The 19,820-nt window shown below is 34.1% G+C and overlaps 2 protein-coding genes across 4 annotated transcripts in view; both read right to left on the bottom strand.

Annotated features, from left to right (window-relative positions):
• The window catches only part of LOC113516071 (protein gooseberry), a 31,106-nt gene extending 11,746 nt beyond the window's left edge, over positions 1 to 19,360 (bottom strand). The window contains exon 1 of one of the 3 annotated variants that reach the window (XM_026900422.3): positions 18,734 to 19,360. In XM_026900422.3, the coding sequence (XP_026756223.1) occupies positions 18,734 to 18,788 (55 nt within the window). In that variant the 5' untranslated portion in view covers positions 18,789 to 19,360. Of the gene's footprint in view, positions 1 to 1,027; positions 1,067 to 18,733 lie in introns of those variants that run through there. The other 2 variants (XM_031909007.2, XM_031909006.2) reach the window with 2 other exon arrangements.
• On the bottom strand, positions 1,766 to 4,506 carry LOC128202072 (uncharacterized). The gene is made up of 2 exons (XM_052901042.1): positions 4,326 to 4,506; positions 1,766 to 4,067 (listed from the first exon to the last, which is right to left on the bottom strand). The coding sequence occupies exon 2, from the start codon at positions 4,064 to 4,066 to the stop codon at positions 2,249 to 2,251; it is 1,818 nt and encodes a 605-aa protein (XP_052757002.1). The 5' UTR covers position 4,067; positions 4,326 to 4,506; the 3' UTR covers positions 1,766 to 2,248.
• Positions 19,361 to 19,820: the final 460 nt, after the last annotated feature.

The raw sequence follows: 19,820 nt of genomic DNA on the forward strand, positions 1-19,820 counted from the left end.
TGCATTTAGTTAGCTATACTTTCTGAACAAAAAAAATAACAGTGGCATCTCCCACTTGTGAAGGCATTTATAGTTTATCAATTTCAAATAATTCCTCAAAGGAACCGCCACATATAAGACCCTAGACCCCTACTGAGAAACACCAATCAATTAGACAACATGTCAACAAGTATGCCCCTAGATAAGAACAGATACCGAATGTGCACGATAAAACAATCTAATTTAAACCGTAACGCAAACAGAATACGATAACAAATTACAACAAACGAAAACAAAGATTTGTTGCCTGTGACGCTTTCATCGCACCATTAAGATTTAGACCTTCTCTCCATAAAAATAAGGATTGACTTCATTTTGAAGTATAATACCATCTTTTGAGGTGATGCCGGACCTTCGTTGTGGTTCTGCAAGCGATCCCTGTTTTTTTGGCGTCGGTAGACGCTGCGGTGCCTCGAAAGCCCATGTTTCTGAGTGTTAATTTTATGTTCCCGAAATATTTATGACGCATAACGTGTCCATAATAACCCCGCTACACAAATGTGGGTGGCTTTATAATAATGTATCACTTCATTATAATATCTGTTGCATTATTGGCAAGTAGGTGTGTATTATCAATTAAAAAAGTTATTTATAATCATTATCGAATGAAAATATTAGACACAACAGTTTTTAGTACTTAATAGACTGAGAAGAAATACACATTCATGGCGAAACAGGATCAGTCCAATGCACAATTGATAAAAGGCCGACTACAAATACACAATGCAGACGTCTAGTGCACAATGCGTAATAGAATTCACAAACATTGTAACGCTATTAACGCAAAAGGAGGCAAAGTTAACAACAAATTCAAATATTCGTTGGCAACTAATCGTCCGGAAGCGCTTTTTGATCATGCACGAATGAATTTTAACAAAAGTAACTACCAGGGTGGTATAGATATATGGAGCATTGATAATAAATAACACCAACAAACAAAAAATACAATATTTCAGAACTCAAATTCATGTATTGAACTTTTACTCACGTGCTTTATGCATAATATAACAGGACTCGCTTCTTTGGGATATAATCACACACTAAGCAGTAAACATAGATACAGTACCTAAGGTATAAATTTTTCTCACAATCACATAATCGTGTATCGATTCGTTCAACCGCCGCATTCGTGTTAGACGAAATTGAAACAGAGTCAATCATTTAATGCTAAACGCGAGAGGCACACCGTGACGAGTTAAATGAAGATTTCGAATTCACTATTCGCATTTCTGTGTCAACGTTAATTAACAATCACATTTTCATCAACCTCCTTGGTAGTTTCGGGTTATCACTCATTGTTAATGGGAAATTGGATTTCTCAAATCCTATCGTTGTGGATTGATTATAAACGACCGAACTTTCTTATTTTAAGTATTTATATAGCATCGATTAGACTCTCGAAGTATTATATTCTATTTACTTTAATATAGTAGGGTAGGGCGGGGCTAAAAGGTCCATTTTGCGTATATTGTGTCATAACTACGTACGTTTAAGGTTCCTGGGAAAGACTTTAATAATAATAGAAAGTTTAATCCTTCATCTATAAGTTGCCATAGGTGAATACGGCCAGAATTTACCAATGCGCCCAATATGGGCGATACAAAATGTAATGTCAAATGGTCCTTTTTACCCCGCAGGTGGGGTAAAAAGGACCAGTCTTGGGGTAAAAAGAACCACGACAACTAAATCATATTTTGTGGTCAAATGTAGGAAATAAATAAAAATAAATAATCTTTATATTTATTATATTTTAATCGACAGATATGTTGCGACCTATTTTGCACTGGTAACTAAGTTATATAATTATAAGGCACAGTTATAATCAGTCTTAATAACAAATCTTTAGGTCTTTGGTCTTTTTGATCTTGATAAAGGTAACATCTTAAAACAATTGTAGTATCTCAAAATCGTACATATTCATAAAAGAAATCGGTAACATCTTTAGCAACTTAAACAATTTAAAAAAATAAGTATTTTCAACAAAAAACTAATAACTAATCTTCATCAGACTGACAATTCTTACATTCGTATGCAAGAGATGATGAGTGATGTTTGGCACACTTATCGTGGGCCCAACCTTTACAGGTATTACATTGAATCCAGCCTTCTCCTGCAACACTGTCAGCAAATGACTCGCAGCATTCCAGACAAAGACATTCTTCTTCTTCAGAACTCGAACTCGTATCTTTTTCTTGTATAATCTTTCTTTTCACTTGTTTATTTTTATTTGTATCTTTTTCTTGTAAAATCTTTTTTTCACTTGTTTATTTTTCTTCGAGACAGCTTTTTTACGAGAGACCATTTTCTTCTTCTTTTTATTTTCTTGTTCCAAAGACAACGCTTCCTTTTCAGGTGTGTCTGTTAATATAGCTGCCTTTCGTCGTTTCCTGCTGGTAACATTACGCGGTCCTGCCTGAGGGAAAGGCCTGATGGATTCCGGAGAAAATATTGATGGCTGAGCAAACAAGGATGAAGCTGACGTAGATGGTTGAGGCTCAATGTTTGAAGATGGAACTGTACAGGACCTTAATGGCAGACAATCTTTTTCAACAGCAGCTGTAGAAGACAACATTAGGTCACTTGAGGACAGCAAAACTGAGACGGTAGGCAACTGAGGCCCTACTGTAGACAACTGAGAAGGAGATACAGGAGATATACTTGCTGAAACAACTGCTACAACTTCGGGCTGCGAAGAAATTAACAAACTTGGTGAACCTGGAGAAATAGGCAACTGGGGCTCTGTAGACATAGGCGGCTGTGACTCATTAGGTACAGAAGACGTTGTTGGATTGTTCGGATTTGGTCGGTCTGTCACAAAACTTGGAGCGAAGTCCGACTCATCAAACACTTCCCGGTTGAACGGGTAAACCCCAGCTTTTTGAAACCCTTTCGAGATGTTGTTGGGAGTCAGTGCCAAAGGTAAAGCTGTTCGGACGATGCCTGGGATATCGTAAATGCTCATTGTTTTTCCTGGGTGGCCACGCATCCATGAATCTTGTGCTGACGATAAATACCTTTTAAACGGCCCGAAAACAGACACGTCTAAGGGCTGCAGCTTATGGGAACAATGAGGAGGATACGACAGCATCACTACTCCATTATTTTTCGCTAGATCCAACACTTCCACTGACAAGTGCGAACTGTGATTGTCTAGTAAAAGCAAAACTGGCGACTCTTTAGTTGGCTTCACATAAGTGATGAAATGTTTCATAAAAAGCAAGAATTCCGTATCAGTCATCCAGCCGCTTGCATTTCCTGCACCAATACATTCTGCTGGCCCATCTCGCACGAAATGATCTTGGTATTTCTTTCTTGGAAATACGAACATTGGAGGTATCGAAGATCCAGTTGCCGAAACAGCTACCAACAATGTTACATTAGTTCCTCTTTCAGCAGATGTGACAGACCCGACGTTTCTTTTCCCTTTGGCTGCAATTATTTTTGAAGGTTTATTTACAGTCGAGACACCAGTCTCATCAGCATTCCATATAGACGAACCTCTGAATTTGTGACGATCCATCACGTGTGCCAATTTATCAAAATATTCACAAACGTTCGTTCGATTGAAAGAGGTGGCCCTGCTCAAACTAGTAGCCTCTGGCTTCCTGATAGAGAGACGGTCATTCCTTGACAAGAATCCCGTCAGCCAGTCCTTTCCAGCCATCTTATTTGTGTGCCATACCTCAGGAATCTTCAAATTATATTTTACAGCGCATTCATAAGCCAAGCGACGAACATCTTTAGGGCCTATACCGTGAAAGATTTGTGCAAGTGTCAGTAAATACTCGCAGAGAGAAGTTTCTTGTTCTTGGTTAAACACTAATCTGGGAGTGCCGTAGCCAAATTTTGGCGACTCCGGATTTTCCTTTAACCGCGCCATGAATCTCTTCAATGAAGTTCTGCTAATCTCATAGTCACGACAAACTTGCCTTATTGATTTATCTTCATTTGCGACTAAATCAGCCGCTCGCTTCATCAGCTCAACGGACTTCGTACCACGCTCAGTGGTTTTTTTATAATTCCGCATTCTGAAAATAAAATAGAAATTAATACATAGAATCAAAATAATTCGTGGGGCTTAAAGGTCCACCGCGGTCCTTTGTGCCCCAATGGTAGGTGGACTGTTGTTTTAGGTTATGTAGAAAAACAAGGTGATGCAAACAAAAAAACAATGGCACTACGTGAAACTTAATACCACTAAACATTTATACAGAGAAATTATGTTTCGTAAGTTTAAAAATCGAACAATGAGACTAAAACTAAGTAAAATCTAAAACATTACTTACGTGTAATTTTCGCACCACTTGCGCGTACACTCTTGCCGGCTCTAGAAAATGCACTGCGCGGGGCGGCATGCGCACCCGTCCCTCGTCCCCTTCACGCACCGGTCACTCCGTTGTCTAACGTGCACTTAGTTTCGGAGATAGGCATGGTGGACCTTTTTACCCGCGGACCTTTTAGCCCCGCCCTACCCTACATAACTCACAATTCATTACTATTCATATGCTATTTGATTTATAGTATACAAATTACCCCGTAAGATATTATGTGCTATAGTATCTATTAATTTTGTATTAGCAAAAGTTGTGACACAAGACAAGCGACTAATAAAATTATGAACGCAATAAGCGTAAACATATTTGCTAACAAATTTATTATAGACAAACTATTATAGCTACTTTGTCTATATATATGTATATATAGATAGATGCAAAATATAGCGTGACTCTTGAAATTTAAACGTTGCAATTAATTGGAAAATCGAATTTCACTTACAAAGTTATGATTTTCTCCTATTCTTCGGACGAGTAGTATCATTTTCTGGCGAATTTTCTCCTAGCACTTGCTAACAATGGTACAATGATAGTTTATAATGTACGAAGTCGATATCGTAATGTGTAAATAAATCGTAAACCCCGTTTTCACAATCATAATATGTTTCTGCCTGCAAATCAATTTCACGTAGCGACATTAATGTGCCTATACTAAAATTTATATGAGGCTTTACGTCACTCGCCATGCCGCTTTCCTTCCACCTGAGCTGTACATACGATAATCATACATATTATAATTTCTACGGAACCTGGTCGTAGTTCAAAGAATTCAATTAATTTATTGCGTATTATAAAACTAAGACGGTATAAATTTATTATACTTTTTATATAGTGGATTGCTATGATTTAAGTATATATAATCTTACTTCGAACAATTTATAGAAATCCATTACTATTAGATAAACAGATGGCGTACGTATGTATGCATATAAAAACAAAAACTGGATGACAGATCGAGTTTGGAGAGGGACAGAGTATAGTTATACTGTTTCGGAGTATGATCTACGAGTAAGCTGATTACGATAATAAGAAGACTACAATATTTTTTCCAAACTTAACTACAAAAATAAATAATTATTCTTATCCCTTAATATTGACAAAATAATTCAAACCCCAATGAAATCATAAATGTACCTATAAAAGATTTAGAAGAATTATGTATTGAAAAACAATCAATAGATTTAAAAATAAAATTATTGTAATATTGACATGAAATATTATATTTAGCTATTTCTCTTCAACTAGACTGTTTAAGTAATTAGCATGACATATCATCAAAGAGAGAAATAAAATAGAATTTATTATGTTGACAGAATATAAAATAAATTGCCAAATGCATATTTCTGCATGTTATCAACACAGCATATTGAATCGAATTTGATCAACAAATCGACGTTACCAACAACATAATCGATATTATTAAGAGAATCTGATTCATTCGTGACCGAAATGACAAAAGTAATATTGGAATTCGATTGACACGAGATTTCTTCTCGTAACCTGTTAAAATTCATCTATACACTAATAAAATAACCTATTACTATCGAAAATCAAGCAACAAAGAGGTGAAATGCCATCTGAATAGGCATTAGAATTGGGCGGCGTTCACAAAGGCTGTGTCATTCCATTAAGCCTTCTTCAAGCCATCGAAGTATTCTGTGTGGCCTGGTCGCGTGGCCCGCGACTAAATGTAGCGCAATCGAATATCAAATCAATTGTATTATACTTTCATGCGTTACATAGCATCTCTTATAGCGGTTTATAACCGTTTGGGTAAATATCAATTGATACTTTTATATTTTATTGATATTTTATTTATTATTGAAAAGATATTTTTAATATGCGAGAAACTAAGGCGCGGAGTTGAATGGTATAGGTGTATGTGTCTGTACTTGTATTCATATACGTCGATTGAATAAATAAAATATTAAAATAATTCTAAATACTTTTGCGTGAGTTTCTAAAATATTGAAAAAAAAATTTTGTTGCATCTTTCAGTAAACATAAATAGGAAGCGATTTAGATAGTAGATACTAACTAAATATTAGTCATTATAGGATGAAACGGGGGAGCCACACTACATTCTCAAGAGCGGCTCGCTTGAAAAATACAAAACCTATTCTAGTAATTTGTTTTAAACACGAGTAGGTACATGCATCTCCCCATTGAACTGGCAACCATCTGTACAAACTAAAGCAACGCTTTCGGCTTGTCAGCACTCCACCGAATATAATGTATCTACATAAGTAATGAATGGAACTGAATATTTTATTTCGATATAATAGTGTGTTTGAGAATGCCCCGTTTGACCTCATTCAGTATTCAAACCGCGTTATGTACTAATTTGACGGATTCTTTTCTTTTCTTACACGAAATGGACTCTTTGACGTGGTTCGCCGCTGGACTACATTGCTTTAATAATGAGCTCAAAATTTCCAACACCACATTCTTGTAAAGGTGTTCGATATGCTTAATAGCTATTAATTTCATGGCTCAATGCAAATTTTTTGTTTATTACATTTGTATTAGGCGTAGAATGGACGACATGAAAACTTTATACACAATAGAGTAAATACAATAATATATAAACATAGCCATATTATGTCACAAGTACCTATGTATAAATATATCTCGTGAGTATGTAAAAATTATTTCCATTTTTTTTTACTATTGAAGGGTCCTACGATTAATTATGATCTCACGTAATGGAAAATGATGTGAACTAAGTTGAAGCTCGCGGGCTAACGTATTCACATACTTAACTTTTTTTTATACAACTTAGAATGGCAAACAAGTTGACGGCCTACCTGATGGAAAGTGGTAACCGTCGCCTATAGACATGAGCAGTACCACGGCATAACAGACTGTACTGTTCGCTCATGATACCCCCCATGTGTTGTCATTCCTAAGGACTAAGGTGTTATTCCTCTTTACCCTGTAAATTCACTGCCGTATCAGTAAAATGTAGTACAAAAGCGAGAATGTTCTTCTAAATGACATTCTGAAGATAATAATATCGGTACTACCACCAGAGGGAGATTATTTTAATGGATGATATTTGAAGAATCATTCCGCCTACGTTATCGGTATATGCTGATGGGACACAGGAATGATAGGTAAGAATAAAGCAGGTCAATTGGTCCATCGTGACGAATTCATTAAGAATAAATCACGATGTTTCCCAGGAGGAACCGCGTGTAGGTCGACCTGAGAGAATACAAATTTATTGCTAGTATTGGGGCGACTAGTTCCTATTATTTATTAACAATCCCTTCTCCCATCAAAGGTAGATTAGAAAAAAGCTTTTTAACACATGTATGCATCGATACTTCTGACCCACTGATATTTCTGGCATCAAGTAATTTGAATGGCTAAATTTGGATTTGAAATGTGATATATGACAGTGAAATTAAATAAATAGAGCAACCCAGAAGAACCGACACTTGGATTGCAGTGTATTCCGTAATGTGTGTTCATGCCTATTAGACGACGATTATCATTTTGTATTAGGTAAGATTTCAACCTGTTTGCTATTCCAAGTTGCATAAGAAATTAATACACTCGTATTTTACTCCACTAATAAATAAAATATCGATGTGTTTTAAAACAAACTGTATTTTACTCCACAAAAAAAGCTACGATATCAGCATGGGTTTTAGTAAAATTAACTAAATAACTAAATTAGTTTACCAAAATATAAAGCTATAAATGCATTTTTTAATCACATTTTTAATATTTTATTTTGCTGTTTAAAAATAGAAGAGAAAGATTAATATTCATTTATACCCAACATTCGTGACTCATAAATATGTGGTCACAGAACCATAAGAAGTGTTACACTATTAAATATCTATATATTTGATAGTGTAACACACGCCTTAGAAAATTTAATGGTACAGTGATACTATGATCGATGACTCGCCGTGCACGTGAGTTATTTCGCGCTGTAGAGCACTCAACAGATAAATACATGACTGTATAGTACTAAACGTTTTCCATTAAGCTATCCGATATTGTATTATGATAATTTCTTACATATTAATACAATATACTATATACATCGCAGATATGCATTTATTATCATTGGTTGTCATTTATCTAGGTGGCAGATTTTTTTATTAAGTCGCCGTCATATCTGTTTCTTGACGTGACCATGAAACAATAATAGGTAATAATGTAATTTGGAAAATAACAGAAAATCAACAAGACATTATAATAATTATAAGTACCTATATGCATGGTCAGATAGCTCGAAAAACCGACAAACAATATAAAAGGAATTTTCTTGAGTTTTTTTTTAATGGGTGATAATAGAATGGTTAACTGTTCAGGCAGTTCGTCTATGGAACTCACTACCTACCTCTATTCGGTGCGCTCAAACTCTAACTAGCTTCAAAACCTCTGTTAAATCTTACTACCTCTCACTTTAGTACTATTTTCCTGTGTTCTTTCTTCGTTTTCCTTCGTCATTTTTTCTCTGTTGTATGTGTGCTGTTAAGTATGTGTATGTTATGTATATATTTAATTTTGTATATATTATATATGTATGTGTATATATGTATGTACGTATCTATATATGTTTGTATATGATAATATTTATATAATACGCCAAAAAGACAAAGAGTAGGTGCGCCACCTACTCTTTGTCTTTTTCTCAATGTCCTCTACCCAAAGGTTGTCTGGAAGAGATTCCTTAGCGATAAGGCCGCCTTTTGTATCACTTCTCATTAATATTTACTGTATTTGTTATTTCTCTTTTTACTTGGTGCAATAAAGTGTAAATAAATAAAATAAATAAATAAATGGTAACCCTACCCGCGCTATTGGTATACACTGGCGGGGCACCAGTGAGAGATGATAGGTGAGGATGAAGCAAGTCAGTTAGCTCATCGTGACATATTCAACAAGAATTGTTCACGATAGTTTCCAGGGAGAACCACGTGAAGGTTGACCTAAGGGTATATTGCAAGCAATGAGGCTGTCAAACTCCATTGCTAACAATCCCTTTTCCCTTTCTTGAGTTTTGACCCTGTCCATGCAAACGCAGTGTAGGATGATCCACTACTACATGGAGCAATGACCTCAAAAAGTCAGTGCATGAAGTGGCTCAGGACCATTCCTTATAGCAGTGGTCAGTTAACCGCTGAAATGATGATGATATTATGTACCTATACATAATTATTGTGAATATGTATTAGTGTATATGTGTGTACGTCCCCGTGCCTGTGTGTATTCACATGCGTGCCCGTACATGTATATGTGCTTGTGTATGTATAAGTGTGTGTTAATTTGATTTTGATTCTTTCTTATTTTTAAGTAATTAAAATAAGCCTTTTCATTCAAATAAGTTATTCTAATTTATTTATAATTTATTTACAATTGACTTAATACAGAATATTAAATCTTTGTTAAAATGCACATAAAAATATAAAAAAAAAAATGCAGTTGAATTGAGACTCTCCTCCTCTTTGAAGTTGGTTGAGAACACAATTCAATGCGTAAAATATTCTCCATAACGCTTCATCGCAAAAGAGGCACGCGATTTTACCTCGAGCTATCAAGATTTCAATCTATCGCGAATCGATATATCTGATAATCATTTCAACGCATTGTATGATTATTAATCTTATTATTCAATACTGAATATTTTTAATACACTAACGTTATAAAGAGAAAATTAAATTTCTTTTTATCACGCCACATAATGATAGTTACATAAATCCTTTGAATATATAAAATGGTTTTCTTATGCATACTCGTGGAAGTATTTTTGACCCATCTTCAGAATAGACTAGTGCTCACCCCAGGATACATACAAAGCTTCACAAAGACTTGTCTAGTACATAAGTCTTTTTTATAGGAACCAAACCCCCTATAAAATAATCCTAAGTACGTCAATAGACACAAATAATGCTATATTATTATATTCAATTTAATTTGATTGATATATATTAAATAGTTTTTTTGTTTGTTTAACAATTGTTACAATACTGTACACCGCTCTACCCACTGACATTGATGTTCGTTTTCACTTCGGGTTTGCTGGAAGAGAACTCTAGAATATATGTAGAATATAATATGTATATCACCTCATTTTCGTCCTCAATATATTGTATGAAACGACTAAGGAAAATTTGAATCAAACCCGTATAGGTGTAGGTACCAAGTCGACGGGCCAATCGGATACCTAATAAAGTCAGTGTCATTCTGAAATGTTATTTATATACTTATATTGATGTTTCATAATTTGTTAAACAATCGTTTAAAATTTAGAATATTTTTAATAAAGGACATCTTCCGAGTTTTTTATTCGTATATTATTGAAAAAAAAGCAATAAACACCTACATCAAATTCTAAATATAACGTGCCATATTTTTATTTAAGCACATCATTTTCGTTTACAATAGATATTATTTTTAAACTTGCGTAGGTATGCCGTGAATTTGTTCACTACATATAAAATAACATTGCATATATACATATATATATATATATATATATATATATATATATATATAATACAGACTGTTTGATACAATCTGTATCCAACTTATTGAAAAAAAAAACAAGAACGTAACAAGCTCATAATTAACATCGCTGATTATTAAAATTGAATGGAACATCCGTTATGTCAATTTGTTTATTAATAGATGGGAACAGGGCATTATGGCAAGCCTGGAGGTGTCCGGGCGAGATTCGCGGTCCACGGGCGAAGGCGGCGGGGCGCGTCATATTATGCGGCTAAAAGAGCCTGTCGGTGCCTTTGATCTGCGCCCGCGCCGCTCAACTGTGTGCGTGTGCGCAGAGATGTGCACCGCTTGTCGGCCCGTGATATGAATGTGACTAAACCTTGATTATGGTACTGAACTCTTTATAGAGGTCAAAAATCCAATGTTTTGTGATGTTTTTAGTATAAGTTATAATTGGATTGAACCAGTGCTTTGTAATTCAAAATAAAATAAAACCGAACTATTTATATCTATTATTAATTATTTTATCTGTATGAAATGATGATTATACCTACTATCATATGGTTCTTCAAATTCCAAAATTTTTAAAAAGTTCTCTCTTTATCTCACCTTTTACCAAAGGAAGACTGGCCAAAAAAACGTTGTTGGTCAAAGCTCCTATATGTTATTAACACAGTCTAATGTACACTTGTTATTGTCAAATGATAAAACACTGTATATGTTGATTGACCTAAATAAGTAGTTAATGTCCTTCGCCATCCCAAATACTCGTACTACAAGTAACTATACAAAATTTAATGACAAATTGAGTGATTACAGCGTCAAGAAGTAACAAACAAAGTTAAATTCGACTATCACGTAGACAAATTCTCGCGTACAGCTAGTATCCGTTAAACTTAGCACATTACGGAATCTCAGAAGTGCAGGCTCGTTCACAAGGAAATTATGCTCTTTCGTTGGTATCGCTCGATCGGCGTCACCTAGCCCCGAGCGGATCTGATCACGAGCGCACTGCTGACCGTCATCGGGCATATTATGCGAACTAATATCGATATTATCTTACGTATTTCATTCTAAATAGTGATGCGAATATTCTGATCTGCTGGCAACGTTCTATTTAACCACTTTGGAAATAGTTGGCTAAAATTTTTTAGGTTTGTACAAATTAAAATCGAAATTAATAACATAACTTTGTTTAGAAACGATCTCATCTCAATAATATAGGAGATATTAATAAATTAGTATGGGGATACTGAAATTTATTTGTTGTGTTTCAACCAATGTTTCTAGTAAAACACTCCCATAAGATAATGTAAGTTGTATAACTTAATCATGGAGATTAACAGACCCACTGTTGTTAGTAGTACTTCCACGACCTCTCTGGAAACTAATCTGTTTCATTTCACGATTTCCCAACTGACCTGACTTCATCTTTACTTATTTTCCCTCAATAGTACCTCTCCAATGTAAACCAACACCATTACAATCCATAAAAATATTATACTTACATGAATACTATTGCCTATCACTAATTTTTTTTTTTATTTGCCCTCTATTTTTTGCAATTTTATGGTAAGTTACATACATCTATAAACTCATTACATAACTTAGCACAGAATCAAAAAATAAGTTATATTACAGTATATGAAAAATAAAAAAAAACCTATGTACCCGATTGTTGCTTTTGAAGAGTTGGATACAAAAACAAAACGATCCGAAAAAATACATCTCTTTTTCTTTTTGCGGTTATAAACTATCTAAACAGAAGAAATCAGTTGACGAATCCAACTCGGCTGGGCAGTATTTGGAAAACTACGCCACATCTCATCCAAAATATCTCAAAGTTTGAAGGCGAAGGTTTTTTATCAGTGCGTGTAGCCAGCGATAACTCACAGGACCGAAACGTGGTCCTACATGATTGCCCGTATGCAAAAGCTTCAAGTTAATCAGCAAACTATGGAGACGGCTATGCTCGGAGTTTCTTTGCGTGATAGAATCCGAAATAAGAACATCAGCAAAGTAGCCTATGTATATAGCCCGAAGGAGAAGAAAGCTCAAATGGCAATAGTCTGGTCACTGAATTCAAAGAACCGGCAACCAATGGCAAAGACAAGTTCTTGGGTGTCGACCTCGTACGGGCAAACACAGGGTAGAACATGGGGGGCCCATTAGATGAAGTGATTACCTCAAAGGCAATGCAGGGAGCCAATGAATATAGGTGTGTTGGGGCCGTTGGCAGTCTATGGGGAGGCTTATTTTCAACAGTGGACAGATAATGGCTGGAATCATGATGATACTGATCTATCTAATTAGATAATGTATCTCTACTTTGCACATAAATCATCATTATTATTATTATTTTAACCAGTTACTGTCTTATGCTAAATATAGACCATCCCCATAGGCTACCATGAGGAACGGTCCTGATCTACTAGCACCTACTGACTACTTGCAACTTACATGTGATTGTCTCTCCATTTTGTCATTGTTTTACACTGCGTTTGCTTTGTCATCATCATTATCATATCAGCCGTTATCTGTTCACTGCTAAACATAAACCTTCCCCATAGATTTCCTTTGTCATTAGGAAGTATTGCCAGTAGTTACCACGCTTGCCAGGGTGGTTGGCAACTGCATTTAGGCTATGGAGATGATTTACTAGAGGGAGACTTTGTACAAAAGTCAATTGCTTGGGTACCTCTGTCCCATTCGTGTTTTTACCGTGAAGCAGTTGCGTTTGCATGGCTGTGTTTCGGTTTTAAGGGAGGATATGGCGTGAATTTACAGGGTAGAGAGGAATAACACCTGAGTCCTCAGGAATGGCAACGCATGGGGGGTATCATGGGCGAAACAGTATACTCTGTTATGTCCATGGTACTGCTCATGTCTATAGGCGACGGTTACCACTTTCCATCAGGTGGGCCGTGAGCTTGTTTGCCATTCTAAATTGTATAAAAAAAAAATTAAGCGAAACGCTGCTGCCCATCCCTCGATCGTTAAGCTCCCTTAATAGCTTCTGTGATCTGTGCATAGAATAAGCCACCCCTTCCTTATCTGTGGGTGTCGTTACGCCTCTTACGACACTCACGAGAAAGAAAGGGGTGGCCTATTCTATGTTGGAACCACACGGTGGTCTGTCCACATATTTAATATAATTTCGTAATATATGGAATTTTTATTTTATGCCACTTATTTCTAATGAAATAATCCATTTTTTTTACTATAACTAAAGAAATAAGCAACGTATAAAAATCAAAATCTGTTTCTTAAAAAAATTCTTCATCTTCTCTTATTAAACAAATGTTTTACAATGTAGTGTGCATATCGAAAACGTTTATGACACTAAGCCAGACTTACACATCGGAAAGTCGTATATTTTGGAGACGAATTAAAGGTTTAAGACAACTTTAATAACATAAAAGGACCGGTCACATCGCGGTGAGCCCCTATACCTCGATAGCTGTCATTGTGCCTCATTTAGAAAAAGAACTTAACTTTTTTTATAAATAAATATTATCAATTACAATGAAAACTAATAAATGTACAATTAGAAATTTTAAAATACATTACTTGGATATTGAAACAAAAAAATCATTGCTTATATACACAGGGTAAACTGTTTCGAATTGAACATTGTCTTAAAAGTATGCTAATTATTTCTAATTATTAAGAAAACTATTTACTTACCTGCACAATAAAATATCAAAAGTATGTTAATTAGATTTCTAAATTAAATAGCATACTTTTAAAACAATGTTCTAACAGTGAAACTATAAAATTAATTTTTATCTAAATAAAATAAATAATTAAAGTTCATGTTGTATATGTATGTATAAATGCTTTTCTTAATTTAATAGATATTTTATAATAATTTACTAAATACGATAGCAATATAATATGCTTAAGGTAAGTTTTATTAATTATTATACAATTTTATACATAATACAATACTCGGGTGATGTAAATCTAAACATCATAACATATGGCACGTAACCTACGTATAAGAATATTGTCGGCATTCTTTAATGGCCTTTATCTCTTTCTCTCTTAACCCTTTCGTGACCGACCATCTCTTTCTTTTTAATTTGGCTAAGAAACAGGCCATAAGTTGGAATGACATTTTCAACAATGCAGTCGAAATGTTTTCGTATGCTAATGATTTATGTGTAAAACCGTCAGTACGAAAGCTTTTCGGAGCTGTATTCGTTCTTATTTATACACGGCGACCCTTTGAAATATATACTCAAAGTTCAGCCGCTGGGAAAACAATGGAAACTTTAAATTAGGAGTAAGTATATAGATTAGCAAACATTGTTTTTTTTTAATGTATGATAAAGAAATTGTAACTCCGCCTACACTATCGATATACTCTAGCGGAACACCAGTTAGGGATGATAGGTAAGCAAGAAACAGCAGGTCAGTTAGACCATCGTAAATCATATGGAATTCAGCACGATGGTTTCCAGGGAGAACCACGTGGAAATCGATCTGACAGGGTCTATTTCTAATAATAGGTCTGGTGGTCTGCATTACTAACAACCCCCCAAGCAAACGTTATTTTGACTCTATCAAATCCATTTTTTAACATTTAAAAACTGCCCTATCTCAGACATTGGAACCGACAATACTTATTGAGAGGAAAGGGATTGTTAGTAATAATATCGAAGACCCATTTCTAGAAATATACTCTATCAGGTTGTACTCCACGACGTTCCTATGGAAACTATCGTAGTTAATTCATCACGATTGGCAAAAATGAACAGCTTCTATCCTGAGCTACCATAATATGGGTGCTCAGCCAAATTATACCAAAAGCACAAGTGGGTTTATCATTGTATTGTCCCCTTTCAGTACAAGCAAATGTACAATGTACCTACATCTACAAAATTTCATTATAATTGGTAGAGCAATTTCAAAGATTAGCATGAAGGAACATCATGATACGGGATTTTTATGTAGGTATCTATATATCTATTACTGAACCTTTTTAGGTGCATGCATAGTAATATATAAGCTACAGTGATCGTTTTTCATCAGACGGGCTATATACTTATTTGCTACCTTCATAGTATAAAAAAATAATAGTACTATCATCATCGTTCATTTCAGCTATTAATTGTCCAGTGCAGAACATAAGTTTTTCACATAAGGGGATCTTTGCCATTAGTTGCTACGTTTGGCACGTGGGTTAGCAACCGCAGTTAGACTTTTAGAGATGTTTTAAGAGTGACGCTGCTGCCAATCCCTCTACCTACCATTAAGTTCCCTTAGTCGCCTCTTACAACACTTACAGGAAAGGAAAGATTGACCCATTCTATGCCAGGATCACACAACCAAATCGTAATATACCGTATAGTAATATATAGTCTATTAATAAACCTACTCTGTAAAAGAATGTACTCGTATTTATCAAGCTTATAGTTTACGGTTCAATCTTTTTGTTTCCCCTTTACGGGTATTTGTTTTTGTTACACAATTCTAAACAAGAACCTGGCATGAACAGAAGTTACTTGTAACAGTTATTCTTGAGACCGTTTTGACTCAAAAAAAAGTATCTCTGGCCATAAAATTCGAATACAGAGAAGCGATAGTTTGAAAACAAAAGTTAGTCGATACTTTTATTGTAGGTCATAATTTCTTTAGAAAATATATAACGCAGACAAATGTAGAAAGACAAAACAGTCTTGAGAATATGCAACTGCTATTATGTCTATTTTTGTGTACTTAACACTTACTAATTGTAAACAGTTTATCTTGCGAAAACAATATTACATAAAATAAACAAGTATCTAAAGCTAATTAAAAAGGATTTCAAGTTATTACGTTTTTCTCTGTTTTGTTTTTAAACTACCAAATTCGATATACAAGTATCCTAAGATTATTTACTAAATTGCACTAGCCAAATAAAAAAATAGACTGTTTAAAAAAATCACTTCAAACAATGTTATATAATAAATACCCTACCCTACCTACCTACTTGTAAGATCCCATTAATTATAAATATTTGTGTTCACCTGAACACGGCTGAAAACCCAAAAATAAAAAAAGCAAATGACTTCTGTATAAAAGTAATCTGATGGATTTCCGATGAATATTAATCATGATTATTTATAAAAAAATATTACAAGACTTTAATGCAAAATACATGATAGAAGTTTTTACTTGCAGTAATTAATTATAGGTTGTAGGTAAATATAAAGAAATAAATAAAATTAAAATTTTATTAAACATAAAAATCAATGCTACACAAAGGTCTATAGACAATTAATTGTAGTATTGACAAATCATTATAAACAATCATTAGAGATATTATATTAAAATTAAGATCAAGATCATTTGAAGAGCGACTATAATATTACAATAGACGAGTCGTGACAAAAATTCTTTATTGAAACAAGAACAGATCACTTTCTATGTTACATCCTTGACCATTTTAAAATGTTTGCACTGCCTTTACAAGGATCTGTCATTAAAGAAAATGTACACATTTTTTTTCTTGTGTTCCTTTGCGTGAGGATGATATATTGTTATATTGGTAGCTGTAACAAACACTTTTAGCGTGTAATTTCTTCGTGCCTTTATAGTTTTATGGTCGTTTGAGACTTTAAAAATAAAAACGCACCTATTTAGACAAGTTTATTTTTATGTCATTTCAAAATAGTTTTCACTAATGCAATAGATCACTAATCGGCAATGAAAGTACGGAAAAGGTTGTTATGTTTATTATGCTTTAATTTATAAATTGAACTCCAACATATACATTATTAAATATTTCATTAGCTTTTACCTGCAAATTTGTAAGAAAATTAATTAAATAAACTACTTCTATATAGTGTATAAAGATAAAATATATACTATATCATATAAAATCAGATATTAGATATATATATATATATATATATATATATATATATATATATATATATATATATATATATATATATATATATATATATATATATATATATATATATATAATAGTCAATACAATAACAATAAATAGCTTTCCGTTGTAAATTCTATAAGTTTGAGGCTTAATTATTATATTAGCATGTGATCTGAAGCTGTTTCTCACATTTATCATAGTTAAGGTTCTGTAACCATTCCTTTATCCTTATCTCGGTCTTAGGAAAAGAGCATTTCTTGATATAATTTGCTTTAGCTATTCTATTGTAGACACTTATAATTATGTATGGGCTAATATGTTTAGCGAAAACCGTCTGAATTACTCTCAATTGTACCTGAAAGATTCGTTTCTTTAATAAATTTATATAATATCTGGACCTTAACACTGATCTATGGGTCAATAAGATTGTCTGTAACAAAACTAATTTACGGACGCTGAGAATTTTGCTTTCTCTATATAACTCAGTTGTAGGATATCTGTGTCTCTTTTTTAGCATTGTCTTCAGAACCGAGCGCTGGACTCTCTCGATCTAATATATATATATGAACGTCATAATACATTAGTGAAATGTTATCCAAACTGTATGCAGCCAATGATAGAGCTATTAGCGGCGCAAGAGTCTCGGCTAATAATATCTGACTCCTTCCTTAACCATCGATTCGAAGAAAAAGAAAAAAAAACTAGGCTTAATTAAACTAAAAACATAATACGAAATATTAAACTTACTGTTTTGAAGAAAACATCAGGTACCAATTCACGATAGCTATATTATATATGCACAAAACTTGGTACTTAGTCATAGTTAAATAACATTAAAAAATTATAAAACGTAATAAATAATACAGAAGTAGACTATATCTAATTCGCTACATGTCAGTAATAGTGTAGCTATATATAATAATGGAATTAAAAATAGATTATAAACCAATAAAATTAGTAAAGAATATTATGAACGGACAAATAACAACAACTGAAAACGTACCTTGAAAAGAGTATCCTGTGAAGTACGGTGTCATGTTTAATGTTGAAACCGCCATTGAAATTACAGTAACAACTGATTGTGAAAAACACGCAGCTCCAAACACCAAATTAGTCCATACACATACAGAGTTTATAGAGATCACTATTTCAGTCTTTCACTATCACAGGTCACACGCAGGCATAATTGCGTAAAATGAAACTGCGTGTGTCTAATCCGTGTTACTTTGAAGACAGCGCAGTGCCCACTGACGTGTGATGTAAAGATGTATTTCGACTCTCAAGTGTAATCTTTCACAATCAGCGGCCCAACAAAAAATGGTCAAACTGGCCGCCTCCGCAGCCTTCGAGACTTTACCACCTGATTATTTGTCTCCTTCACACACCCCACCGCTGACAGCATGTACTACATCGCCGGTAACAAAATATTCGGGTAAAATGTCAAAATTTTAGTAATATTAAACGAAATCTATATTTTTTTAAAGATATAATAAAATCGATATTATTTTTAATTTTACTGTATACTTTTGTGAATCATCTATAGTATTTTTCTGTACCAATAGAGGATCAACTTCGACCGGTGTGAAAAAGAGATAGCACGAAGGCTCGAATCCGGTATCTTCAAAGAGGAGAACGTTTGCATTAACAATGTGTGAGTCGCGCCTGAGTCGCCGTGCCGTGACGAAAAACATGAGGCGTGTTGCCACCACGATCTATGGAGCAACAGTCGGTGATTGGACAAATTTGTTTGGGGCGGAGTTTGTGAGCACACTAAGGGAAACGAACTGGTGTGCTTGTATGAGTTAATTGCAATGTCGCTCACCATTCGTGTACAATACAAATTTTATTTCCAATGTTGTATATTCTTCAGCATATTTTATTTTGCATATGACTAGTTATTGTGTAAATTACAAATATTTTGTTATATTATGTAATATGCTAGATTCCGTGCAATTGAGTAACAGATAGAACCACAAGTAATTAAACATGATTATTTTATTTTCATACCTAATTTAAAGACATTGTCATTATTTTGAACTACTTATACATTACTCTATTTTTTAATCAATTCTCACGTCTGTAACTACTGA

This window comes from Galleria mellonella, unplaced genomic scaffold, assembly GCF_026898425.1.
Source record: "Galleria mellonella isolate WM207_F2 unplaced genomic scaffold, CSIRO_AGI_GalMel_v1 utg74, whole genome shotgun sequence".
Lineage (NCBI taxonomy): Eukaryota > Metazoa > Arthropoda > Insecta > Lepidoptera > Pyralidae > Galleria > Galleria mellonella.